This window comes from Bufo gargarizans, chromosome 2, assembly GCF_014858855.1.
Source record: "Bufo gargarizans isolate SCDJY-AF-19 chromosome 2, ASM1485885v1, whole genome shotgun sequence".
Lineage (NCBI taxonomy): Eukaryota > Metazoa > Chordata > Amphibia > Anura > Bufonidae > Bufo > Bufo gargarizans.
The window spans coordinates 102,937,591-102,965,212 of NC_058081.1; the positions used below are offsets into that span (position 1 = coordinate 102,937,591).

General features: G+C 44.5%; 1 protein-coding gene and 1 long non-coding RNA gene across 3 annotated transcripts in view; both read left to right on the plus strand.

Moving 5' to 3' along the window:
* WDR76 (WD repeat domain 76) overlaps positions 1-27,622 on the plus strand; it is a 93,538-nt gene that overhangs the window by 32,487 nt on the left and 33,429 nt on the right. For both annotated transcript variants that reach the window (XM_044279335.1, XM_044279337.1), the window contains exons 10-13: positions 5,780-5,869; positions 6,174-6,223; positions 23,168-23,264; positions 25,754-25,780. In XM_044279335.1, the coding sequence (XP_044135270.1) occupies positions 5,780-5,869; positions 6,174-6,223; positions 23,168-23,264; positions 25,754-25,780 (264 nt within the window). The remainder of the gene's footprint in view (positions 1-5,779; positions 5,870-6,173; positions 6,224-23,167; positions 23,265-25,753; positions 25,781-27,622) is intronic.
* Positions 1,931-3,743, plus strand: LOC122927466. Its single transcript, XR_006387786.1, has 2 exons — positions 1,931-2,458; positions 2,541-3,743. It is a non-coding gene; the product is annotated as an uncharacterized LOC122927466 (long non-coding RNA).

Genomic DNA, 27,622 nt, shown 5'->3' on the forward strand with positions numbered 1-27,622 from the left:
GTAGGTTCTGGTCAGATAGGGGGAGGGGGAGAGGCGAATTAGAAAGGTTAGATAGGGAGCAGAGGCGGGTAAAGATAAGATCCAGAGTGTGACCATCTCTGTGGGTGGGAGCGGAAGACCACTGTGAGAGGCCGAAGGAGAAAGAGAGTGAAAGGAGTTTAGAGGCAGCCGAGCGGCAGGTGTCAATAGGGATGTTGAAGTTACCCATGATGATAGTGGGATGTCGGCAGAAAAAAAGTGTAGTAGCCAGGTGTTAAAGTGGGCAAGAACAATGGTGGCTGGTCCGGGGGGGGGGGGGGGGGTAAATTACAGCTACTTGAAGGTTGGAGAGAGAGTAGATGCTAACAGAGTGTACTTCAAATGAGGTGAGCGTAATGGAGAGTGGCAGTGGAGTTGGGCTGTAGGAGCAGGTGTCTGATAGGAGAAGACCAATTCTTCCACCATGTTTGCAGCAGGGACGGGGTGTGTGAGTGAAATGAAATCCAATATATGAGAGTGCAGCAGGGGAGGAGGTGTCAGAGGGTGTCAGCCATGTTTCTGTGAGACCCAGAAAGGAAAGTTTTTGAGAGATGAAAAGATCATGAATGTAGGACAGTTTGTTACAGACCGAGTGTGCATTCCATAATGCTCCTGCAACAGTAACCAAAGGAGCAGGGGTCAGAGGAATGTTTTTTAGGTTTAAGGGGTTGCAGAAATTTGTAGAAGAAGATTTGTGATAGTGAAGGTGATAGTGGGGATTTGCTAAGGGGGGCCTGGATTTGGAGAGATATCACCAGCAGTAAGGATAAGCAGAGAAAGTGTTAATAGATGAGAATAAGAGAGGGCATGAGGTATCTGTGTGTGTTTGGGAAGGAAGTGGTTTACGTTGCCAAACGGGTTTGTGCAAGCGGTCAGAAGAGAAGGTAAGATGGAGGAAGAAATGAATATGTTCTATCCAGAGATGTAGCACGTAAAACTTAGGACTAGGGATAAGAAAATAAATCTCAGAAAAAGTTAGATATATAACAGTAATATAGATGTCGGCAGAGTATTAACCTAGAGTATTGGACCCTTTAAAATATAGCTTCTATTATTTCTAATTAAAAATAGAGTAAATCACCACCGTGAAATGGTGAATTTGATGCTGTATAGATAGTACAAATTCCACAAGGGCACTTATGACGTTGGCGATAGGTATAACGTAGGGGAAGGCTAGGGCACTTCGATAGGTGCTGGGGATAATTCTCTCCCTGTACCAGCCCTAGGTTAGCCTTTGCCCAGGGATGATCCCTGATGGTGGGATTTCCCTGTTCCCGTACCTGCCCTGTCTGGCCCTGTCCAACCCTATATGTTGTGAATGTAACAGAAACAGTGATGTCAGCAATATTTTTATTCCCGAGGCGTTTCCCCACCAGGGTTCATCGGGGGTCGGTTAGAAATAGATAATTCATGTAAATAACATCTTAAATCAAAACAGGATAAATAGATAAAGAATGTACTATGTCCTGGATGAGACAATGAGGCAGACCATGCTTGGGGCTGGATGTATCACACAGGCTCTCCTGTTGTTAGAGAGGGATGTCACCTATAAATAAATCACAGAAGTGTGTATTTACTTAGTGGATTGCAGATGTCTTAGCGCCCCAGAGGTGATAAAAACTTACTGGTGATGTGCCCCATCGATGTCTAGACTGCCTCCTGCCAAGTTGTGTAAGGCGGTGGGGCTTCTCTGTACTGCCGATGTTTAAATATGCGCTCCAGTGCGTGTCCTCACTCCCGGGAAAAGGATATCCGGTGAGTGGAACGCACGCCGAGCCACCACTTCTGGTTCCCTGGAACGCATGCATTGCTTCCGGTTTTCTTGAACGCAGACGTCACTTCCGGTTTAGTGACACTGCAGCGCTCCAGACTTCAGCCTGGGATAGGGGGAGATGGTGCTTAAGGTAATTGCACTAATTCCAACCCTATCTAAATTTATATTTTACTGCACTACAACAACAGAGAAAGGGAAGGTGTATATGGGGTCGGTTAATCACTCCTGGCTTATAACCAGAGGGATAGACATGACCCGATTGGCATAATGAATATAATATTATATGCCATGGTCCTGGTTACTCCATGATGTATATAAATTCCCCCCATGTAAAGAGACACCACGGTTTTTACTCTATGCCCCAGGCTACTACAAATATATATAATGTCCAGCAGTATTGATCCCTTTAAAACATAACTATTACTCTTCAATTTATAAAATAATACAACCGTAGTGGGGAATGAGAGCGAGTGTGAATGAGAGGAGGAACAGGACGCTACCAGGACGCAGCTTAAATGTAAGTCTGGACCATTTATTGAGAGTTGATACCATCATAGCATGTAGTGTGTTTCATACTACATTTGATTTTTTGCTCACAGCTTCCTGGGTGAAGTACTGGCCCGTATCGTGTGGGCCCTTTAGCCTCCTGATTGCACAGGATATTAAGTAAGTGCCGATCTAAAGGAGATGCAGGGGATATATATATTATATCCAGCACCTGAACTGAGAATGTTTTTATTTCTTACAGGTGGGACATATCAAACGGGTCCCTTGGTCCTATGCTTAATATCATCTGCGTCTCTGGTCCTGTTGCCTCAACTATATTCTAAGTATCTTTGATTTATCATTTGATTGATGGTTGTATCTCTGACCATGAATGCCCCCTGATGAACCTAGCAATAGGGGAAACGCGTAGGGACTTTTGTGGAACCAGCCTGGGAACGCACCGTTTTGATGCCCCTGTGCTTGGTCCCTTATGTTTAGAGGTGATATTTATCTAATTCACCTGTACATTGAACTGGTCTTTATCTACTAGTGCCCCTGAGAGTATTCAGTTACCAGGGACACATTACTACACCCGTCAGCTTCCTGGGGAGCACATTCTGTTATTTTTGGAGAGGAGGGTATACGCAGGGCAGTCAGCCCAGGAACGAGGACAGGGAGTCTCCACCATCAGGGGACGTCCCTGGGCTGAGGTCTTAGCCAGGGTGAGCATAGGGAGAGTATAGTTTTGCCCACTGCTCCCCTTAGCTGCCTTGTGTTCACTCACCCCTCTATAGGTGTATCCACGACTAGCTCCCAGGAACATTTTGTATCCTTGATTATTGTTGGAGGCAGACCTTGGAGTTTGTTTAGGACCTGACACACAAACGAAAGTTGGGAGGTGTTGGGGGCATACACATTACAGAGTACGATGGGGCGACCCTGGTAAATCCTTTCCAGAATGACCTAGCGACCCGCGGGGTCTATTGGGGAGGAGGATACTGAAATGGGACAGGAGGCTGACAACAATATAGCAACACCTGCCTTTCGACAACTATGGACTGTGAAGGTGTGTGGGTAGTAGTTTTTGGCGAAGCCAAAAGATCCTGTCTGGTCGAAGTGGGTCTCCCGAAGGAAGGCCACATCTGCCCGTAGGTTGCGGAGCTCCCGGAGTACCAGGGAAGGGGGGGGGGCCTCCTCCAGGCTGCTCTCTGTGGGGTAGGAAGAGCATGAGCAAGGGATAGACACGGAGGAGGGGGTATGGGGGAAGGGGGAGACACGAACACCACAAGACTTTACAAAAAACAAACGGTAAACTAAATCTGTAGAATAAACAGACTAGAAAAAAAAAGTCTGAGAGGGGACCAACCCCGTCATACCAATAGCCAGCAAGGCGGACTCACTGAGCCTCACTGTCTGGGGACCGAATCAGTCACGTCCCGAGGGGGGGGGGGGCAAACCCAGTAGGTCAGAAACAGAATAACAATTGTGACCAACAGGCGGCGACTACACCACCATCATAGCTTCCTAGGCCTTGAGTGGGCAAAAAACGGTGAAGTCCCTAAAGGGGGACAAAAAAAAGAAAACGTCCAGGCACGCCGATGAGCCCTTCAGCGATGGGGAGATGTTCTGGTGTCTCGCGGCCCGTCCTTCCCTAGAGCGCTGAGGGGGCGCTTCTGCAGGGACAGCCAGGTCGGGCTGGGAAGATGGCGGCGCTTGGGGGGTCCAGAGGAGGTATGACCCCTTGTGGGGGCTTCTTGGGCAGCTTCTTGCCCATGTGGGGGTCTGTGCTGAGGATTCAAGGCCACTTATATTGCGGCTTGATGGCCGAGCTCGGCACTCACACGTCCTGCTCCATGCGCTGCTAGGCCACACCCCCCTCTATCTTGATTTCTGAAGAAGGATATACATATATGCACATCTCTATGAGTACAGGTACTCCTTCTTGTAAGTGAGTAATATGGCTGTGTAGCGCACACTAGAACCATAATGGTGCATTGGCTACAACATTTGGGCCGATGCTGCAGAATGAGGGCAGGGAAAAGGGCCATAATATCAATCATAGCTGAGAATGTGCGCAGGCTACGGTGGAGAAGAGGGACCCACATGGGGAGACTGCGACCCCTGAACAGAGTTTAGGGCAACCCAACTAAGCCCAGGATCCAGTCACCGCACGCAGGCCAGCCAGACCATTTGCACAGCAACTTCCAGCCACCACAGGGGCAGAAGCAACCCTTGGGGTAGGGATGGAGGGCAGGGGGACCTGCCCCAACACGAACCACCAAACAGATGCCCACGATAATGCTTCCCAACAAGAACACTTTAGATGCGGGGGGAGGCACCCTCTGTAAGAAGGTAATCTTGCAAATTCCTTGCCGGACCAGGACTGGACAGTGAAGGACAGACCTCTAGAAGTCTATGAGGGAAGGCAACACCCCTAGAAAAAAATTGGAAGCCAGAAAAAATGGTGGCTAGGAGTACGGCCCAGTACCGGCAAAAGCCGGGGGGATTGAGTAGATACATTAGCTGAAAATGAGGCAACCCTGGCAGACTGATGCTGCAGGGGTGAGAAAAATGGTCCAATAGAACCCTTGGATGGCAGGGGAAAAGCGGAATACTGATGTGGCCTAGTCACAGCCGGGAACTAAAGTAGAAGCCGTGGCCGAAAACGAAGCACCCCAAGTGGGCAGATACTGTGGGACCTGAGGAGGGGTGGAATGGAATGCCCTGAGGAGGGAGGGACTGAGGGTCATAGCGACCCCCATATAGAGAGAAAATGAGCCACACAGAGGCCCTGGCTGCCAGGAAAAAGGTGGGAACTGGCGTGGCCAAGTCCAGGCACGAGCCGGGCACTAAAGTAAATAGGAGGCCAAGGAAGCCAAGGGGACTACCAGTGGGAAGAGGGACCCCGATGGATGAAAGGAGTCCCTAACCAGGGTAGGGAGCATACTCGCCATCTGACATCTTCCGACACTGCAGGGTCACCCCTTTGGTAAACTCGTACTACAGTAGGATTACCGGTATTCCACTGTTGATGCAGTAATGGAGGACTGGCTGACCGGCGAGGTACGCCCCCACAAGGGCTGCTACTGAAGTGGTCATCCACAATGAAGACCCCCTGCTGCAGGATAATACCTGTAAAGTGAAGGAAAAAAATCAAGAAAAAAGCAAAAAAAAATAGCAGCAAGACCTGCAGAAGAAAAGCAGGGCATGTCTGCCTCCTATGGACACTAGACTAAAACTGATTAGCCTAATGTCTGTGGAGAGGGTATAGCCCACCTGGTCAGAGCCAATTTATTTATTTTTATATATATTTAGCGTCGCCTCCTAATGGTAGCTGGGCGTATACCCATGGTGCTGTGGCCTCTCAATGACATTAACAAGAAATATAGTTTTGCAGAATGAGGCAATAAAGTGTAAAAATAAAACAAAAAATTAGAAAGTGGGGTAAAAGAACAAACTAGAAATGCATTTTAAAGACCATGGAAATTCTTGTCTTTTTAGAATCTTGAACAGTTCTCGGCATATGAGATTGAAAGGCTGAAGAACATAAAACAGAATGCAAAATTTCTAAAGTCTCTGCGGTTGCTTGAGGTAGGTTGTATTTTGTGTGAAATTACATACCATCATTGGTTCTGTGAATAGTAGGTGCAGTTTAATGATAATCACATATTGATGGCTTTATTTCAAATCCATAGTTGTGATGTACAGAAGTGAAGATTTGAAAATGTTTCACTCTCCAAACACTTTATGGAACCAAATGTGATGTGCATGACCCATACTTAGCTCTGTGTGCTTCAGAGAAGAAAAGCCAGATGAAGGATGTTTTCTGATTATGTTCTGTGTGATAAGTGGTTGGTGTGTGATTTTATCTCAGATTTGTTTTGCTGTTTTACAGATTGTGTCATCTTTTGGTCAACAGCGTAAAAGTAGGCCATGTGTCAAAAGGTAACGTTTAACATTGATGAGTCCACTGTTGTGCTGAACACAGGGAGAGGCAGTGCTATCTGCCTTAGGCCTCATGCACAGAACCTCATGCATTTTTGCAGATTAGATGGGGACCCATTAATTTCAATAGGGCAAGAAAAGATGAGGATAGCACATTGTGTGCTGTTTGCATCCGTGTTTCTGTTCCGCAGCCTTGCAAAAAAGATAGAACATGTCCTATTCTTGTCTGTTTTACTGACAAAGATAGGACAATTTTTCTCTCTTATTCCCTGATTCCAATGCTGTTTTTGTTTTCTTAGTTGTCCCACTATGGCCCGGGCTCCATTTTGCACCCAGTATGGCAATCTGGAGTAGAGTTACAGGGGGGATGAGATCTTTGTTCTCCAAATTAGACAGTGTTTTCTGCCTTGCTGTGACTTCGCCCAATCGGTGCAAACCGCGTCACAGCCATGCAGATAACATGCTGACTTAGTGAGATCAAGCTCTTCTGGCCGTGGCTTCTTCCCTTTCATTCGCAGTGGTGGTGACTCTGGAATTGGAAGGTTGGAAGACAGATCAGATAATCCAGGAATTATAGTTTCTCGTACATTCCATTGGGGGACACAGACCATGGGTATAGCTTGAGGTATTAGTAGGAGAGACACTATGCAAATGAAGAGCTCCTCCTCCTCGGGCTATACCCCCCGGCTCTAGCAGGAGAAACTCAGCCTTTGCTTAGTGTCCGGTGAAGGAGGTTGACACGCTCACTATCTCTACTCCGGTTTGTTATTTTATTTTCTAGATGGGGACACAGGTCAGCATGGCGCTTTCCTGGTCCCCCATGGAGTGCCCGCCGCCGTCTTTGGGACGCTGCCTGGCTGCCTCCATTTCCCCCCAAGAAGACAAGTGGATCCGGACTCGACCTGTTGGCTCCGGCATCCCACCAGCCCTTGGGTGACCTATTGCTGCCCTCCATTCCAGAGCACTGCACTCCTGGAGTCAGAAGTCTGAAGAGGTGAACCCTGCTGGTCCTGAACGGAGGGAGAAGACTGCAGGAGCAGATAAGTATGACTGCATCCACCTCTGCTCTCCCCCCCCCCTTCTCCCTGCCTGATATCTATGGGCCGCCTGGGTGAACTACAGAGTGAAGGCCTGGGGGCACTGGAGGCACTATACCAGGGGACTGCTGGCATTACAGGATTTGGGAGCGATATATTCCCCTCTGGGAACGTTTTAGCTGCATGCTCTGCTATTCCCAGGCTAAGATATCGGCATGGCCGCTCCTACCTTACATACTGAGCAAGGCGCAGGGTAATTGCCAGCGACGGACCCCCCTCTTCAGTAGGGGTCCCCCCGAGCATGTTCCCGCACTTTAACCCTCGCTATGCCGCATCGGCACCGGAGGACATTTTTTCAGAAAGCGCGTGCTCATTTCGCGCCTTGATGACGTGTCCTGGGGGCGGAGCCTCAGTGCTCTGCTCTGCCGACTCCTCTTTCCTGCTGGAAGCTCTTGCAGCGTTACTGCACATTCTCTGTGGATTCTCCATGTTGCTGCTGGCCGGTAGAATGTGATTAACCCTTGCACAGCTGGTAGGAAACTTTTTCTTAGTCTGTAAGAAGTGTTTTTTCTGTCTTTTTGTCGCTGGTATGTGTGTCCTGCTCTGCCCCTGGACAGAATCACTCTTCACCCCCCTTTTCTGGTCCATGTCCCTGCGCGGCCTGTGGTACCCGCTTGGGCATCAAAAAAATAAAATAAAAAATCACGTCTAGGGCGGCCACTGATTTGGCCTTAGTCGCCATGGCAGTCATGTCCATGAAACATATGGCAGCTTCCCAACCCTGTGGCCATCCACTCCGTGGCACCTGCCACGGAGGTGGCTTACATCAATCACCGAGGTGGGACCCGCAGCCGGGCGGTGATGCAGGAAGTGAGGAGGATCCTGCAGTGGCAGAGTCTCATGTTTCGATGTTGTCTGCGGTGTACATCCCGGGAGTCGGCAACTGGGCAGCGGACTTCCTAAGCCGCAACAAAGTGGATCCAGACGAGTGGTCTCTGCATCCAGACGTATTCGCAGACGTCTGTCACCGGTGGCGCCATCCGGACGTGGACTTGATGGCGTCCAGGCTCAACAACAAGGTTCCGGTGTTCCTGGCTCGCTCTCGGGATCCGAAGGCGCACGGGGTGGACGCGCTGATGTCTCCGTGGAAGGACTTCAGCCTTCTCTATGTTTTCCCTCCACTTCCTCTGCTACCGAAGGTTCTGCACAGGATCGAGGCGGAAGGGATTCCGACCATTCTCATCGCCCCGGATTTGCCTCGTCGCACATGGTTCTTGGACGTCGCTCAGATCCTGGCAGACACCCCATGGCCTCTTCCCAACAGAGAAGATCTCCTGTCTCAAGGACCGCTCTTCCACCGGAATTTACGGTCTCTTCGTTTAACGGCGTGGCTGTTGAAACCTCCATTCTGAAAAAGAGGGGGTTCTCGGATTCTGTAGTTAGAACCATGATCAGGGCAAGGAAGCCGGCTTCCTCCAGGGTTTACTACCGTACCTGGAAGGCCTTCCTGCTTTTTTGTGACAACTCAGGGTTCCCTCACCTTCGTTTTTCCATTCGGGGGATTCTTTCTTTCCTTCAGTCTGGCCATGAGCCGGGGCTGTCCCTGAGCTCCCTGAAGGGCAAGTTTCGGCTTTAGCAGTCTTTTTTCAAAGATCTCTCGCTCTCCTGGGTCCTGTGAAGACCTTCCTGCAGGGGGTGGCACGTTCTGCCCCTCTGAACGTCCCCCCTTTGCCTCCGTGGGATCTCAATTTGGTCCTCCGCGCTTCCAGTCAGCTCCCTTCGAGCCTTTGAGGGAGGTCTCCCTGACTCCTCTTACCTGGAAGGTGGTCTTCCTTGTGGCCATAACTTCCATTAGGCGAGTATCGGAGCTGGCCACTCTTTCCTGCCAGGAGCCTTTTCTGGTTTTTCATTCACCAGGATAAAGTGGTGCTCTGTCCTGTTCCATCCTTTTTGCCCAAGGTGGTATCCCCTTTCCACCTTAATGAGGATCTTGTTCTGCCCTCCTTTTGCCCTTCTCCGGCAAATCCTAAGGAGCGCGCTTTACATTCCCTGGATGTGGTCCGGTCCCTGAAGGTGTATCTGAAGGCTACTTCCTCCTTTCGCCATTCAGACTCCCTCTTTGTGATTCCAGAGGGGCCTTGTAAGGGCCTGGCGGCCTCCAAGGTCACTGTGGCGAGATGGATCTGCTCGTCTATCGCTGTGGCTTATCAAGTTCGTGGCATGGTTCCCCCGTCACGGATTACTGCTCACTCCACTGGGGCGGTGGGAGCTTCCTGGGCAAGGCGCAATCGTGCTTCTGCGTCTCAGTTGTGTCAGGCGGCTACCTGGTCGTCTTTACATATCCTTTCAAAGTTTTACCAGTTACATTCGCTGGCCTCAACTGATGCAGTCTTGGGCCGCAAGGTTTTGCAGGCTGTGGTTCCTGTTTTGCAGTTGGACGTTACTCCTGGCGGTGTTAATGTTTTTTCCCACCCCATGGACTGCTTTAGGACGTCCCATGGTCTGTGTCCCCCAATAGAATGTACGAGAAAAGGAGATTTTTTGTGAGACTCACCTGTAAAATCTTTTTCTTGTTGTTTCCATTGGAGGACACAGCTCCCACCCATTCTGCTTGTTGCAGGAAGGGTTCTGTTATGTTTGTGGTTTGGCCTCATGGCCTTGGTTTGATGGTTTCCATTACTGGATTCTTTCTCCTTCTCATACTGCTTTTGCAACGCCTGAGTTTCTCCTGCTGGAGCCGGGGGGTATAGCCCGAGGAGGAGGAGCTCTTAATTTGCATAGTGTACCTCCTACTAATACCTCAAGCTATACCCATGGTCTGTGTCCCCCAATGGAAACAACGAGAAAAAGATTTTACAGGTGAGTTTCACAAAAAATCTCCTTTTTGTCCCTCCTGGTCAGAATGACGGACACCATGCGCGGGAAGGGTTATAGATGCAAGTGGATACTGCTACGTAAGAATGCCAGCTTCCCCAGATAGATGTCAGAGCATATCCCCAGAAAGATGAGATGCGGAGCAAGGAACATATAACTTTGTCGTTTACGATGAATGGATATGTATGGAGATCATAGCAGGAAGTAGTGTCTGATTGCTAAGTTACCACATTGCTTATGAGGGCTGTGAGTTAACGTGGTGATGGAACGCAAGACTACATGACAAACATGATAGGACACACTGTATGGGTAGTGCTAGGCTCTGAGGAGGTCTTCAAGAATCTCTAAATGGGGAGGAAGAATTGGTAAATTGCTGTACGATAGGTGACAGGGCACTGTTAGGAGATAATGAAAGGCGCATGTGTTGCAGGATGATGGTGCATGCATGTGGCAGGTGTAGAGATTGGCATAGGGATGGGACATTATCAATGCAAGACTGAGCTGACGCATGCATGGTGTGATGGTGAGGCACGTGTTTAGGGTTGTGAGCCCTGTTTGAGATTCAAAAACATTGTTAATACAGTCTATGAATGTAATCATAAGCTGGTATGTGTGAAAAAGAGGATCCTATGATTCAGGATATGGGGTTAGATACAAATGATTCTAGTGCACATTGGAGAGCAGAAAGTATATAACTAGATGATTAAAATATCAAAAGCATCAAATAAATAAATGTGTAAACTGATGAGTGAACAGACAATGAACAGTCAGCAGTATAAACAGTATGAAATAAACATAACACACTACCTTTATTTAAAAAATATATACATATATTTTGGAGGAAATTTGCCCCATAATCCATGGAAAAAAATACTACTGACCGCACAAGATGGTTAGAAAGAATAAAGAAACTTATAAGTTGCTTTCTTTGAGACTATATGGTTGCAAGCCCTACAGCATAAAATCCACTGTATTTTAGGTTTGCATATCATTTGAAAGCTTTCATACTATTGGTAGTATTGTAAAACATGAACAATCTGTTATGGACTTGTGGACTTGGAGCAGGTGTTTTAACATACTGTCCCACATTTACTTATGTGATCGACGTGGCATATCTAGGTTTAAAAATTTTCTGTGTCTAGGCTAGAATAGGGGTATGTCTTAAAAGGTAAAGGGCGTGGCTTGATATGCAACTTTTCGCTCAACAATTCTGGTGTAAAATTCTGTCTCAAAGTAAGCCAACTAATAGTGTCTATCCTTGCATCAGATTTATCATCCAGCCTGGGAGCCCCTGTGATAAATGTTCTGTTTTTTTTTTAAGCTGCAGTGCTTGTAACCGTATGGTTTCAATGGCCTAGAGAGCAACTTAAAAAAAAAGGGATAGACATTGTCCATAGATACAGTGAGCAAAATCAATACAAAAAATGCATGACATAGAATAGTTTTGCATCACTGTAAGTCCATACTTGTTATTAATGAGCATCTGTCAGCATAATTAAAAATTAAACCAGACATATCGCCTATTAGGGTGGATCATGCTTAGTAAACTGATACCTGTTTTTTATTTGCAGGGTGAATTGCTGCCGAGATATGTAACTTTTATGCAAATTACTCATTTAGAGCACCTTTGGGGCTGGCCTCAGTCCTTGGAGCACCACTAATGTAACACCTCTGTGCCCTCATCTTTCATTGACAGGGCTAGATACTTTGGCCCAGTGTTCTACTTGGGAAGCAGCAGCAGGTCCGTTTGCAATCCATGGAGCAAGTACACAGGGCCAGATGAGATGTCTAGCACTGTCAATCAAAGGGAAAGGGGGAGTGCGCACGGCACAAGGGCTTTGCATTAAAGCTGTCCTAAGGGCTCAGACCAGCCCCTTGTTGCTTAAAACAGATAATTTGGGTGAATATAAAAAGTAATATATTTTAGCAGGAGTTCACCTTACAGACAAGACTGGTAACATTTTACTCAGTGTGATCAACCCAACCATGCTGACAGATGCTCTTTAAACAGAGTCTACATTTAGAGCCAAAACCTCTTCCCCACTCCTAAAATCGAAAACATGTGTGACTGCTCGCTACCGCCATGTACCCAACACCTCCCTCAAAGCCCACCTAAAGAACCACATAGAGACTTTTTGTGATACCAAGTTGTTAGTTTGAATGGTTCCATCAAAGTGTTAATTTCTGTCTGATATAAAGTGCGACCAATAAAGCTTCTTCATTTAAAAAAAAAAAACTTATTTCACTCATGTCTAGTTTTATTTTACTCATGTATCACATGAATTTTTAAGAGTAGCCTTAACTTCTAATGAGGGAACCCGGGCCTGCAACCAGTGTCTCAAAATACATTTTATCGCCACCAACCACACTTAAAGGGGTTGTCTCACTTCAGCAAATGGCATTTTTCACATAGAGAAAGTTAATACAAGACACCTACTAATGTGTTGTGATTGCCCATATTGCCTCCTTTGCTGGCTGGATTTGTTTTTCCATCAAATTTTACATTGCTTGTTTTCAGGGGTTATGGCCACTAATGCAGCGAAAATATGAGAATGCTAGGACAGGAGCTGTTGCACATGAGTGACTATACACACCCCCATGGTCCGGGCCACCAGATAGGTTGGTGTTTTTTCCTATAATGTGCAAGCACGACCACTGCTGCTGGATTTACAGGGTGGTCATGACCCTTGGAAATGAACAATGTATAATGTGATGGAAATATGAATCAAGCCAGCAAAGGAAGCAATATGGACAATCATGATAGATTAGTAAGTGCCTTGTATTAATTCTCTACATAATAAATGCCATTTGCTAAAGTGAGAAAACCCCTTTAATGAATACCGTTAGCCACCAGTCTGGATATGCCTGCCTCATGGTTCACAGAAATGTAGTGGAATATACAAACCTGCAGTGAAATAGGATTCACATTGTCCCACCCTGCCTCGATATGCTACCTTACATGTTCCCAAAAGGGCTTCAGCGGCTAACAGCTCAAAAAAATAAAAATAAAAAAAGTATTCGTCCAAAGTAAAAGAATATATCGCAATTTTATTAATACATGAGTGCAATAATAATACAAAATGAATACATGAAACAAATATTGCTGAAAACACTCCAGACAGAGCGCACACTGCTGTGGCCAGAACCGCCAGATAGCGATCATAAGGTTCTTAACTGACACGATTGACTTCAAAGCCAGAGGTGAAATGCGCGTCGAGGTGGTCTTTAGTATGGTGTTGACGGACTCTGCCTATATCATGTCTCATACACAAACAAAAGATAAACTGAGACTAAAACGGGTATAGTAGCAAAATATAAATATACTTTTTTGAATGATACATAAATAATTAATTATACATGATGTAATGCATCAGATAAAAAAGGTGGACTACACCTGAGGGGAGATAACGTAGTCACACAAAAATAGGGGAAAAGGTTAGTGAAGCAACCCAAAAATTAAGACATATACCAAGCACCTTGACACATAAGGATATCACAGCTATTCGTCATAAATGTCAAAAAGACAGTACAAATATAGATCTCCAAGCATACATATGCATATAAAAGAGAGAGACCTATCCGATGTGTCTAGAAATGTCACAAATGTCTAGATTGTATTAGCATGCACTCACATGTCTCCACATGGACATAAAAAGCGGCCTGTGCTCTATAAACAGAATCCCACATGAAGACATGCATGTGCATAACAATCGATCACTTTAATGGTCCCATACACATGCACGTAGTATCATCTGTCTCTTATGTAGAGAGCCAAATCTTATATACATGTGTGAGCATGCACATAGGTATCACCAAAAAGGCAAATGGGGCTGCTGCCAGTGCTTTAAAATAGAGCTATATATGGAAGTATACTGGGATTAATCACCTAGATACCCGCATCCACGAAGTGAAAACAGGGATCGCAGAGATCAATCCCTGCAGCATGCACAAAGTAACTTAATATGCCACAAAGAAAAATGATTGTTGAAACAAAAGGTAGCCTCACACTATAAGGTTACATACCCATAAGAATAGAAAACTGTCCAACTTAGGAGAGCCACGTCCCCCGACGCGCGTTTCGGCTGCGATGCTTTCTTCTGGGGGATGGGTATCTCATGTCTTAGTGTATGTGTTTATTAGACCCATTATGCCATTCAATATGTTGCACCTTATATGTTTATAGACATGTTTGCTTAATGGCATTGAAGGTGGTCATATTTATGGTTTGATCTTTGTAAGCCATACCATTGTTTATTGTTAAGTCTGTTTTACACATATACCTTTATATTGTTTGATATTTTAAAACGGACACATGTTATAACTGGTATCATGTCAGTTGAGAATTTTATGATCGCTATCTGGCGGTTTTGGCCAGATCAGTGTGCGCTCTGTCTGGAGGAGTTTTCTCCTCCGTGTTTTCAGCAATATTTGTTTTATGTATTCATTTTGTATTTTTAAAATTGTGATATTCTTTTACTTTGGACTGATACTCTCGGCTTTTATTTTTATTTTTTTTGAGTTTTTGATAAGAGGGGGTCCGTTGGGATTTTTGGGCATGTGTACGTAATATTCAGCGAGACATAAACTGTGCAACAAATTCACCCTCTCCAAAGCAGACTTCAATAGGCTTTCCTATAAGGCAAACCAAGTGCATTTCAATGGATGATTATGGAGGTCATCTCTTCTAATCACAACAGGACCACAGCACACGTCTTATCAGTGGCTTTTGTGGGTGCACGTCTCTCCGACTTCTTCCACCCAAAGTGTCTATAAATAACTTGTGACAATAGTGTGGAGACAGCACACCGAATACGGCATATGACTTGAATGAAACATTTATTTTACCAGTGGTACAGTCTCAGTTACTTTTATTGCTTGTTGCGACGTTTCGGGCCCAGTTTGGTGCCCTTTATCAAGCTAGAAATGCAAAAACAATGGATACATATAAATAGGAATATCAAAAATACAAATATTAAAAAAATGTATCATAATGTACAGTATTTCGTCCATAACATGAGGAAAGATATGGTATGTCCATGTGGGTAACACGGGCTGAAGGGTATGTATAATGGAAAAACATGATTGAATCATTAAGAAACTGAGAATTAAAATGACATGATTGAAGAGCCACCTTGACGCTTAGTAGATGGGCCCGACACAAGTTTGATCAAAATGTGCGCTAAGAGCTTCCATTGATTCATTTATAGTAGGTATAGTACTACTTGAATTTAGAATGATCCCCTATTCTCAGCTTTACTGCTTATATGTGTGTGCAGTCATTATTTCTTTATTAATTAGGTTTGCTTTATGGATATGCACCTATGACTATGAATAAGAATGTGCCAGTCCAAATTTTCTTGTAATATTTATTTGAGGGTAGCGCCTCTTTTAGACTGAGCACAGGCCCATCTGCCTGGGGCTTCTGAGCCGTGATGGTCAGTTCGCAGTGTTCTCCAGCGAACACACGTGAGCCGCCATCTTTAGTAAGGTACACTCACCCGTCTGGCTATGCACAGGTCGGAAATCAAATGCGGTCACCGGGAGCAGGCAGTTTCGAGAACAGCCCGATGAAGGCCCCCGGCGGCTGTTCTCGGAACTGCCTGCTCCCCGGTGACCGCATTTGATTTCAGACCGGCTCCCGACATAGGGTAAGGGCTTACCTGTGCATCGCCGGACGGGTGAGTGTACCTTACTAAAGATGGCAGCCCGCATGTGTTTGCTAGCGAACACTGCGAACTGACCATCACTGCTTCTGAGCAAAGTACAAATGTAGCTGGTTCCTTCACTGCCCTGACAATGTGGACTTGGATAAGTCCAAGAGAGGCGGTATATTAGTGATAGGGACCCGTCAGCGGGAGCCACCTTGACGCTTGGTAGATGGGCCCGACACAAGTTTGATCAAAATGTACGCTAAGAGCTTTCATTGATCCATTTATAGTAGGTACCACTTGAATTTAGAATGATGCCCATTTCTCAGCTTTACTGCTTATATGTATGTGCAGTCATCATTTTTTTTGTTAATTCTGATTGGAGAATATGACCGTATGTACTGAATAACATGATTACAGGAAATAGTTTCAGACACAGAATGGTGTAGATTCCATATATCAACAGACTGTGACAGACTATATAAATTGATTGGAACAAGTCAGGCCAAAGAGGATAATCTAAGTTGGTCTAGATGCTTATAGAGGGTTGTAATGACTCTGATATAAGCACTAGGCCAGCCAAGTAATATCATAATACAAATGAGAAATTGCCAGACTAGAGTAACCTTTTAGAGTTAATATATTATATGTAGGTCAAAGATGATTGATAAGGGTGTAGGTGGTGCCCATGATAAGTATTATAATACGTAGAATCCAATTACACATAAGCCAGATATGACCAGTATCGTAGTGCAGTATATATGCAGTAATGTTAGGCTGCCATGGAATCAAAAAATGTACGACCAAACCAAGCGTGGTGCCAAAAATAAACTTCAGTGGTCAGAATTTAATAGGAGCATTCCATGGCGTGTAGTGGTTCAAAAGCACGCCGTGGGTTTTTATCGGGAAGTAACAACGATCACGTGAAGGGCGGGACATCCGGCTCGGCAGGCGTGCGGTGAGCCGTGGTATGGCGATGGGTTGGATGTTGAGATCTAAGGGGCGGTGTGCCGTCCGGCGCATGCGCCCTATTGCGTGTTAGGCATGTGGCGCCATGTCGTATAATGGCAATGGCTGGAAGAAGATCGGCGCATGCTCAGTGTCGCCGAGGGATGTAGCGGCCATCTTGGAAGCTGGAAAAACCTTCGAATTACAGATTATTTCTTAGGAATTAATAGGAAGGTTATTGCCAGACACATGCATAGCCAATATTGGGGTGTTCCTCAGGGCTTGGTGGATAGTAAGGGATATCTATGTAAGGCGCATCTGGTTTTGTGTGATCGGTGTAGCGTATATATTATCATTGATTTAAAAAATTTGATAATCTAGATACAATAAAGCACAGATACAAACCCTGGGAGCAGGAAAGAACATAATACCCACCAGCCTCACTGGTGGGCAGTAAAGTATAATGATTGAGGGCTGTATATGGTTAATTCTCTAGTTGGGATCATGGGATTATGATGCGGAGGAAGGACCTATTGGAAAAACATTAAGAGGCATGTGAGACAGAGCATATGACACGGTACCAGGGCCCAAGGTACCTAGGCGGCGGATCCATTGCATTTCCCTTAAATGTAAGATTTCCCTGCGATTACCCCCTCTATGGGGGATCGGGACCCAGTCAATGACTTGGAAGCGGAGTTGTATGGTGTATGTTTAGATTCCTGAAAGTGCTGTACTAATGGAGCTTCCCTCTTATTGGTACGAATATTGGATTTGTGTTGACTGATTCTGTCCTTTTTATTTTTTATTTTTTTTGGTGTGGTTTTGTCACAAGGGTGTCAATAACCACGCCTGACTCCGTTATACCCGGGGTCAGGAAGTCGCAGCGGTTGGCTGCGCGCTCTATGTAGAAAGATAGGGTGGTTTCTTTATGGTAGCTTTCTGGGTTTGCTTTGCAACCCTTTTTGGCTCACTCAGGGATCCGTAGCTCCTTCTCCTCAGCTGTTCCTTGTCCAGCACTCCCAACCTCCTTATATTCTCCTCTCCCACTTCTCTGGTTGCCAGATATAGAGCTTCCTGCCTGGACTTCTATACTGACCCACTGGAGCTGTGTTGCTGCGTTCCCTGGTTGTTGTTCCAGAACGTTACCCTCCGGATCCCTGTTGGGCCTTTTTGGTCGGCTGTTGTCGCCCACCTGGGATTATATGTTTGTCTGTATTGTCTGTCCTCTCCTTGGTGTTTTCCTCTTAGTGTCAGTGGTGCGGACTAGTGATCCCACCGCCCCGTTCACTACCTAGGGCTCATCTTAGGGAAAGCCAGGGTTTAGGCACGTGATCGGCGTACGGGTGAGGAACCCGTCTAGGGACGTCAGGGCAGTCAGGTGCCAGCCGCAAGGTGAGTCAGGGGTCACCACCTTTCCCTCTCCCTTGGGCAGGGCCTTTGCTTTTTACTCCCTTTGCGTGACGCCGGTCATTACAGGTTTCACCCACATACCCCCAGTCCGCAAGGACATTTGATGAGATAGATGACGAAACTGGTGGTACATGAAAAGTGACCTCTGATATAGTATTTTTTACCTGACGACGGATGGGTGAAAGTGTTGCCATTGTTGACATTGCTACATTAGGCAAGCATGGGTATGTGCCCAAATTGGGCGACCCAGTGATAGTTTGTTGTGGGTCATTTTTCCCAGATCCGAAGTCAGACCTCACTAAGCAGTCACGAATGATGGAGGGGAGTTTGTATGACATGAGGGGTCTGGAATGAAAGACACTGGGGGCACTTCTCTGTAGGATATGCCAATGTTTGTTTATAATCTTTTTGATTGAGGGGCTCCAAGTAAAATAAGTGGTAACGCAAGGAATCCTGTTGTTAGGGTTACTCTAGCCTGGCAATTTCTCATTTGTTGCAGCAATAATTAATATAAAAACACATGTATCAATATATAATAAAAATACAATAATAAAAATACAATTAAATCATACAAGTAATCGCAGATTGTGTGCACACTGGTGCAAACTGCATGGGGTGTATAAATGTCTGGTCCTTCAGCTGATTAGCTTATGAAATCACAAAAAGTTCATAAAGAATACATCCAGGTATAGGACTAGGAGGGTTGAATTGGTATATATCCGTTTTGTAAAATGTCTCTGCGTACCTTTGGTGATATTCCCTGTATTAGGGATAACACGGACGACAAGTATAGTCAGAGGCGGGACCTTGATCTGCCGGTTTATGTAATTATTACGTGTAGTTTAGTGGTTGGGCGTGAGATAATAGCTTACCCCTGTAACACCGGGAACGCCACTAGAATTTCCTCTCGCCACTCTGTGCCGGCGTCTTCTCCTCCCGGGAAGAATATGCAAAAAACGCAGAAAGCCAGTAAAAACCGCACATAAAACGCATTGAGATTCAGGCAATTGAAAAAAGCGGATTCCTGTCCAGATTTTCATCAATTCCAGGTGAACTATAAAAGGAAGTGATATTTGAATGGGGGTTGAGCCACTGAGGAAGGGTAGAGAGGTCCCTGAAACGCGTCTGGCAGAGTTCACCCCCATAAAGAAAGATCCGGACCTAGTGCGCAGGACTAAGGACTATATTACTTACGGAGCGCTCCATACAAATCTTCTAAAACAATAGCGGTACGAAAGACCGGAACAAAACGGATATATACCAATTCAACCCTCCTAGTCCTATACCTGGATGTATTCTTTATGAACTTTTTGTGATTTCATAAGCTAATCAGCTGAAGGACCAGACATTTATACACCCCATGCAGTTTGCACCAGTGTGCACACAATCTGCGATTACTTGTATGATTTTATTGTATTTTTATTATTGTATTTTATTATATATTGATACATGTGTTTTTATATTAATTATTGCTGCAATAAATTGCCACGTTCTGTGTGATCCACATAATTGAGTGCCAGTCTCACACTATTTTAATTTAAATCTCCTTATACTGATTGGGTGATCAGTTTTTGGACTAGAGCACCAGTTCCATACCATAATGAAGGTGAGCTATCCACTTTAGTGTTACTAAATTTCTCATTTGTATTATATTTCTTGGCTGGCCTACTGCTTGAATCAGAGTTATTACAACCCTCTATAAGCATCTAGACTAACTTATATTATCCTCTTTGGCCACCTGTTCCAATCAATTTGGATAGTTTGTCACTCTTGATATATGTAATCTATACCATTCTGTGTCTGAAACTATTTCCTGTAATCATGTTATTCAGTACATACAGTGGGATGCGAAAGTTTGGGCAACCTTGTTAATCGTCATGATTTTCCGGTAAAAAGCATTGGTTGTTACGATAAAAAATATCAGTTAAATATATCATATAGGAGACACACACAGTGATATTTGAGAAGTGAAATGAAGTTTATTGGATTTACAGAAAGTGTGCTATAATTGTTTAAACAAAATTAGGCAGGTGCATAAATTTGGGCACCACAAAAAATAAATGAAATCAATATTTAGTAGATCCTCCTTTTGCAGAAATTACAGCCTCTAAACACTTCCTGTAAGTTCCAATGAGAGTCTGGATTCTGGTTGAAGGTTTTTTGGATCATTCCTCTTTACAAAACATCTTTAGTTCATTCAGGTTTGATGGCTTCCGAGCATGGACATCTCTCTTTAAGTCACACCACAGCTTTTTAATTATATTCAGGTCTGGGGACTGAGATGGCCATTCCAGAACATTGTACTGTTCCTCTGCATAAATGCCTTAGTGGATTTTGAGCAGTGTTTAGGGTCGTTGTCTTGTTGAAAGATCCAGCCCCGGCGCAGCTTCAGCTTTGTCACTGATTCCTGGACATTGGTCTCCAGAATCTGCTGATACTGAGTGGAATCCATGCGTCCCTCAACTTTGACAAGATTCCCAGTCCCTGCACTGGCCACACAGCCCCACAGCATGATGGAACCACCACCATATTTTACTGTAGGTAGCAGGTGTTTTTCTTGGAATGCTGTGTTCTTTTTCCTCCATGCATAACGCCCCTTGTTATGGCCAAATAACTAAATTTTAGTTTCATCAGTCCACAGCACCTTATTCCAAAATGAAGCTCGCTTGTCCAAATGTGCTTTAGCTCACCTCAAGCGGCACTTTTTGTGCTGTGGGCGGAGAAAAGGCTTCCTCTGCATCACTCTCGCATACAGCATCTCCTTGTGTAAAGTGTGCCGAATTGTTGAACGATGCACAGTGACTCCATCTGCAGCAAGATGATGTTGTAGGTCTTTGGTGCTGGTCTGCGGGTTGACTCTGACTGTTCTTACCATTCGTCGCTTCTGTCTATCGGAGATTTTTCTTGGTCTGCCACTTTGAGCCTTAACTTGAACTGAGCCTGTGGTCTTCCATTTCCTCAATATGTTCCTAACTGTGGAAACAGACAGCTGAAATCTCTGAGACAGCTTTCTGTATCCTTCCCCTAAACCATGATGGTGAACAATCTTTGTCTTCAGGTCATTTGAGAGTTGTTTTGAGACCCCCATGTTGCTACTCTTCAGAGAAAATTAAAAGAGGAGGGAAACTTACAATTGACCCCCTTAAATACTCTTTCTCATAATTGGATTTACCTGTGTATGTAGGTCAGGGGTCACTGAGCTTACCAAGCCAATTTGAGTTCCAATAATTAGTTCTAAAGGTTTTGGCATCAATAAAATGACAACAGTGCCCAAATTTATGCACCTGCCTAATTTTGTTTAAACAATTATAGCACACTTTCTGTAAATCCAATAAACTTTATTTTACTTCTCAAATATCACTGTGTGTGTCTCCTATATGATATATTTAACTGACATTTTTTATCGTAACAACCAACGATTTATACAGGAAAATCATGACGATTAACAAGGTTGCCCAAACTTTCGCATCCCACTGTACGGTCATGTTCTCCAATCATGTCATTTAATTCTCAGTTTCTTATTGATTCAATCATGTTTTTTCATATACCCTTCAGCCCGTGTTACCCACACAGACATACCATATCTTTCCTCATGTTATGGATGAAATACTGTACATTATGATAAATTTTGAAAATATTTGTATTTTTGATACTCATATTTATATATGTCCCTTGTTTTTGCATTTCTAGCTTGATAAAGGGCACCAAACTGGGCCAGAAACATCGCAACAAGCAATAAATGTAACTCTGAGACTGTACCACTGGTAAAATAAATGTTTAATTGAAGTCATATGCCGTCTTCGATGTGCTGTCTCCACACTATTGTCACAAGTTATGGAGGTCATCTCTGTGGCTTCCAGTTCAACTTCCCATTTTTTAAATGCCCATTTATCATGCGTAGTGTCCCAAGTACGACTATGTATGGCCTGTAGGGAAATAATTATCGTTTGTTTGCACTAAGCCATCTGATTTCTGTAGTTGCTCTGCCTTAGAGAGACCCTCAGTGTGGGAATTACAAATGTGCTTGATCTGTGCATATTGGAAAATATGAGCTGTCCAAACCACTTGCAGCCACGTTAATAACCTTCCTGCCTCACCATAAGATCTCGTAATTTATAGATTGTCATAATCATCCCCGCTTGAGTTCATGTGATGTGTAGGTGTAGCTGGGCAACCAATAGAAATAAACCTGATCTAGCTAGATAATTAATTTCCCTAGTTTCACCTAATCCTCACTACTGACACCCCAAAACTACCACCACAAAGGTTTGTTTTTCAAGAACTCGTACTCTTACTTGGGCTACATGCCCTATTGTGTCCTATTGTGGTCGGCAAACCACAGATCCACAAAATATGGACCTTCCATGTGCAATCCACATACGGACAAGAATAGGACATGTCATGTAATTTGTGGATATATGATATATAATGTTACCTCCTGAAGAAGCCATGAGCGAAACGCATTGAGTTTGGGTCCTTACTATACCGGATATTTTTCAACCTGGTCGTTATTCTTAAAGTGGTTTTCCCATCTCAGACAATGGGGGCATATCGCTAGGACAGTGATGGCTAACCTTGGCACTCCAGCTGTGGTGAAACTACGACTCCCAGCATGCTCCATTTACTTCTAGAGTTCTGAGAGCAACCAAGCAAGGGGGGCATCTTGGGAGTTGTAGTTTTACCACAGCTGGGGTGCCAAGGTTAGCCATTACTGCGCTAGGATATGCCCCCATTGTCTGATAGGTGCGGGTCCCACTTCTGGTTATTCTGCTGTCTTTGTAACTTGACAACGGGGCCCTGGCGCCCCGAAACATGTTGTTGTTGTATTGGGCTTGCCTAATAAACCAGATTCTGAACTAAATGTTCATAGTTGTGATGCCTTGGTAGTGTTGTACATAGATGATCTGCACTCTAGAGGTCTAAATTAAGGTTATCGCATTACCTCCAGTACCATTGTTTGCATCCTTCTAGTAGGCTGGTAGGTTATTTCAAATCTTCATGTGAACATATTTTTTTCTTTTTATCAGAGAGAAGCCACAAAGTTATTTAGAGACACGCCGGTCCAAGAGGATTCAAGGAAAAGTACTATTAGAAATGGAGGCAAAAAAAAAAGTTGTGACAGACGTAAGTTTCATAGACTGTCATATTGCACCCGTACATAATTATCCTTATTAGAGGCATAACATTTTCACCTCCTGTGATATAAATGGATGGACCTTAAGTCACCTACCTGCACCCTCTTTATTCATCTGATTGAAGGGTGCAGGTGGCTGTGCCTGGTATTTCAGCTCCGTTCCATTTGCTTGAATGGGGATCTCTGTAACACCAGACACAACTGCTATTAAATGTGCTTGTCCGGTAAACAAAGGGGAATCTGGTGTGTGGCCATTTCAACCAGTTAAACGGGAGTCCAAACCACCAGTCTAATATTGATGGCCTACCATAAGGATGGCTTCTATGCTACTGTCATCTGTTTTGTAGATAGAAAACACCTACTGAATTCTCTATGAAGGATCAAAATGCTTCCACGTCTTCACCATAGCACCTGCATTCCAAAAAGCAGACACCCAACTGTGTTACACACATTTAAAGGGGTTAATGGGAAATGATAATCATGAGGATAGACTTAATGTCTACTGAGGCATGGCATCCCACTCTTCTTGAAGGGCGGCCCTCAGCTCATTGAGGTTCTGGGGTGCAGAGTTACGAGCCTCTACACAGCGACTCAGCTGATCTCATAGGTTTTCAATGGGATTCAGGTCTGGAGAAAGTGCAGACCACTCCATTTGAGGTACCCCAGTCTCAAGCAGCTGTTGCCTAATAATGCGACCTCGATGAGCTGGCGCATTGTCGTCTATGAAGATGAAATTAGGCCTATGTTGTTCATGCAGAGGCACAATGACTGGATTATTGTACCATTACTGTACTGGATTACTGTACCATTTACAAAGTGTAGGGCAGTTCTGTATTGACTCGACACACCTGCCTACACTGTAACACCACCACCACCAAAGGCAAACAGTGGCTGATGCATAGCGCTCTCCTTGACATCATTGACGACCATCATTTCTGCTCAGCGTGAATAAACTTTCATCAGTGAACATCACTGATGCCCACTGGTCCCTCATCCAGCATAGATGCTGCCTAGCCCATGCAAGACGATGACGCCTGTGGTCATGTACCCTTGCGGGTCATCTAGCACTTAGAAAATGCTGATGTAAACGGTTTCAAATGGTACCTCTCGCCTCCATTAAATGTGCCTGGAGTTGTGTAACATTCATCATCTGATTCCGCATAACACTGTTCACAATGAAGCGGTCATCAGTGTGGAATGTGGCCAAAGGATGTCCACTTCTATGCCTGTGACTCTTTCAGTCTCTATCTCTGTTGCAAGCTGCTGATGACACTTTGTTACACTCTTAGCTCAGTGACCACTTCCGTCTGAGAACATCCTGCTTGAAAACTCACAATGGCGAGGTACTGTTCATCAATTGTTAGGTGTTATCTAGGTCTCATGATGTCAAAATGTGAACAGCATAATTAGGAGGACTGTTTAAATACAAATTCTAACTGACCCAGAACATTTTTGGGCGATTCATGGATCAAAAAACTGTTGTGAATTTTGTCGTTAAGCTCCTGTTAGAGAACAACACGTTGTGCAAAAAGTACTGAAAAATTTAACAGTTAGGCATGTGCATTCAAGACTTTAGGAAAGGTCACATTAGGTTCACCTGTAAAGGTTAGAGTGCATTTTACGTTCATCCTGAAATTTCACCAACAATATCCCTATCTTTTTGTGAGTAGTGTATAAGCAGGTATGTAGTCTGCTCCAGTAGTTCCTGCACAGATCACAGGAGAATGTGATTGGATGCAGGGATGTGCAGGCGCCCACCGCTCCTTCCCCTGAAGGCAGATGAGTGTCAGCGGCTGTCCCGTGACTCCCATGCGCGAGATGAGCTAGGGATGCAGCATGGATGTGCAGGCGCCCACCGCTCCTTCCCCTGAAGGCAGACAAGTGTCAGCGGCTGTCCCATGACTCCCGTGGGTCATCCCTTAAAACTTGTATCTTCTGATTTAATGTCAAGATCACTTTCACAGTTTCTGAAAGTTTCAGTTTCTGAAAGTTATGTATGACTATACAGGTGAAACTCGAAAAATTTGAATATTGTGTAAAAGTTCATTTATTTCAGTAATGCACCTTAAGGAGTTACATTAATGCAACTTAAAATTTAGAATATTGTGAAAAGGCTCAATAATCTAGACTCAAAGTGTCACACTCTAGTCAGCTAATTAATCCATATCCCCTAAGCAAAGGGGACCTGAGATTGTGACTTTGGGGTTTCATAAGCTGTAAGCCATAATCATCCAAATTATAACAAATAAAGGCTTGAATTATCTCACTTTGCATGTAATGAGTCTCTCATATGTTAGTTTCACCATTTAAGTTGCATTGCTGAAATAAATGAACTTTGCACAATATTCAAATTTTTCGAGTATCACCTGTATATATATTATACATTACTATGTTGCATCTCTCTTATTAGCAGTTTGACAATGCAAAATGTATAATGTCCCTCCTTAGCGTTTTTCCAAAACTTTTTTTTTTTTATTAGGAGGTCTGTCTCAGTGGTTGGAGAAAGGTAAGTAATTTTCTTATAATACACTTATCTTATTTTGAGCAATCCTATTTGTGAATCATTGATTATTGTGGGTACACAGACCACGGCTCTAATGACCAAGATATTGCGATAGTAATGTGTTCTCTTATTTAATATCTCTGTTAGTTCTGACGATCTTTAAACATAATTACAAAAATGAGGCATATGAAAAGCCCTCATTGAGACCTTTTGGGCTGAGGCTTTCTAAGGCTACTTTCACACTGGCATTTTGGCTTTCCGTTTGTGAGATCCGTTCAGGGCTCTCACAAGTGGTCCAAAACGGATCAGTTTTGCTTTGCCCTAATGCATTCTGAATGGAAAAGGATCCGCTCAGAATGCATCAGTTTGACTCCGTTCTGTCTCCATTCTGCTTTGGAGGTGGACACCAAAACGCTGCTTGCAGCGTTTTGGTGTCCGTCTGACGAAACTGAGCCAAACTGATCCGTTCTGACACACAATGTCAGTCAATGGGGACGGATCCGTTTTCTATGACACAATAGAAAACTGATCCGTCCGCCATTGACTTTATGGTGTTCAAGATGGATCTGTCTTGGCTATGTTAAAGATAATACAAATGGATCCATTCTGAATGGATGCAGACGTTTGTATTATCTGAACGGATCCGTCTGTGCAGATCCATGACTGAAACGCGTGTGTGAAAGTAGCCTAACCGATATTTCCGTCTGGATTCTTCTTGGAGAAGCATTACATCAATGTTGCCACGTCTAGGTCCAAGTTTTTTCTGCGTTACTCCCGCGTTATTCTCCAAGACTTCAAGCATTTAGTATATTCTCCATTAAAGTATCTAATGTGTCTTGATAGGGTTGTATCATCTTTAGGGTTAATTGTACTCGGGTGTTTTGAAATACGTCACCTTGTTTAGTCTTGCCAACATTTATATCTTAGGGTTCATTCACACGTCCGGATACCGCCCATATGCATTTTGTATAAAATATGCTCTATCTTATTTGTGGGGCCGCAGAACGGAACAAAGGATGCGGACAGCACTTGGCATGCTGTCCACATCTTTTGCAGCCCAATTGAAATGAATGGGTCTGCGTCCGTTCTGCAAAATTTAGGCACGGATGCAGACCCAGAACAAGGATGTGTGAATGGACCCTTAGGGCAAGTACTTTGTGATATGTAACGTGTAAAATATAAGAGTGAAACTGTATCCCACATCCTCAATACTATGCTTTTATCTAATAACTGCTTCTCAGCATAATTAACCGCTTCTCAGCGCAACTTATCATATACCTACCCCTATGTTGCATGCTGTACATGAGGCATTAGTATACAATTTGATCAAACAGCACCGGCCCACTTGCCACAACAAGGTTGCCTCTTTAAATGGGAAGCTACTCTAAATTGGGTGCAGCGCTGAGCAGTGACCACCGGCGCCGCAGCACCGCACCAGCAGGCAGCGGGACCCAGCATGAGCCTATGCTTTTTGACAAAATTGTAACTAGCATGCAACATAGGGGTCGGTATACGACAAATTGTTCTGAGAAGCATAGTATTGAGGATGTGCGATCCAGTTTCACTCTTATATTTTACACACTTTTTGCTATGTAAAAGACTTGATAAATTTGCGTAAGGCCAGTTCACGCTGAGTTTTTTGTCGCTGATTTTGGAGCATTTCTCCCTCAAAATCGGCTTCAAATCAGCTCCAAAAACACCTCAAAACAGCCTCCCATTCATTTCATTGGGAGGCAGCACTTGCTTCTTTTATACACGCGTAAAAAAGCTGCAGGGTGCCCTATCTTGGGGCAGAATCAGTGCGGAATCTCCCATTGAAATTAAAACAGCAAGGTCATGCTTTTT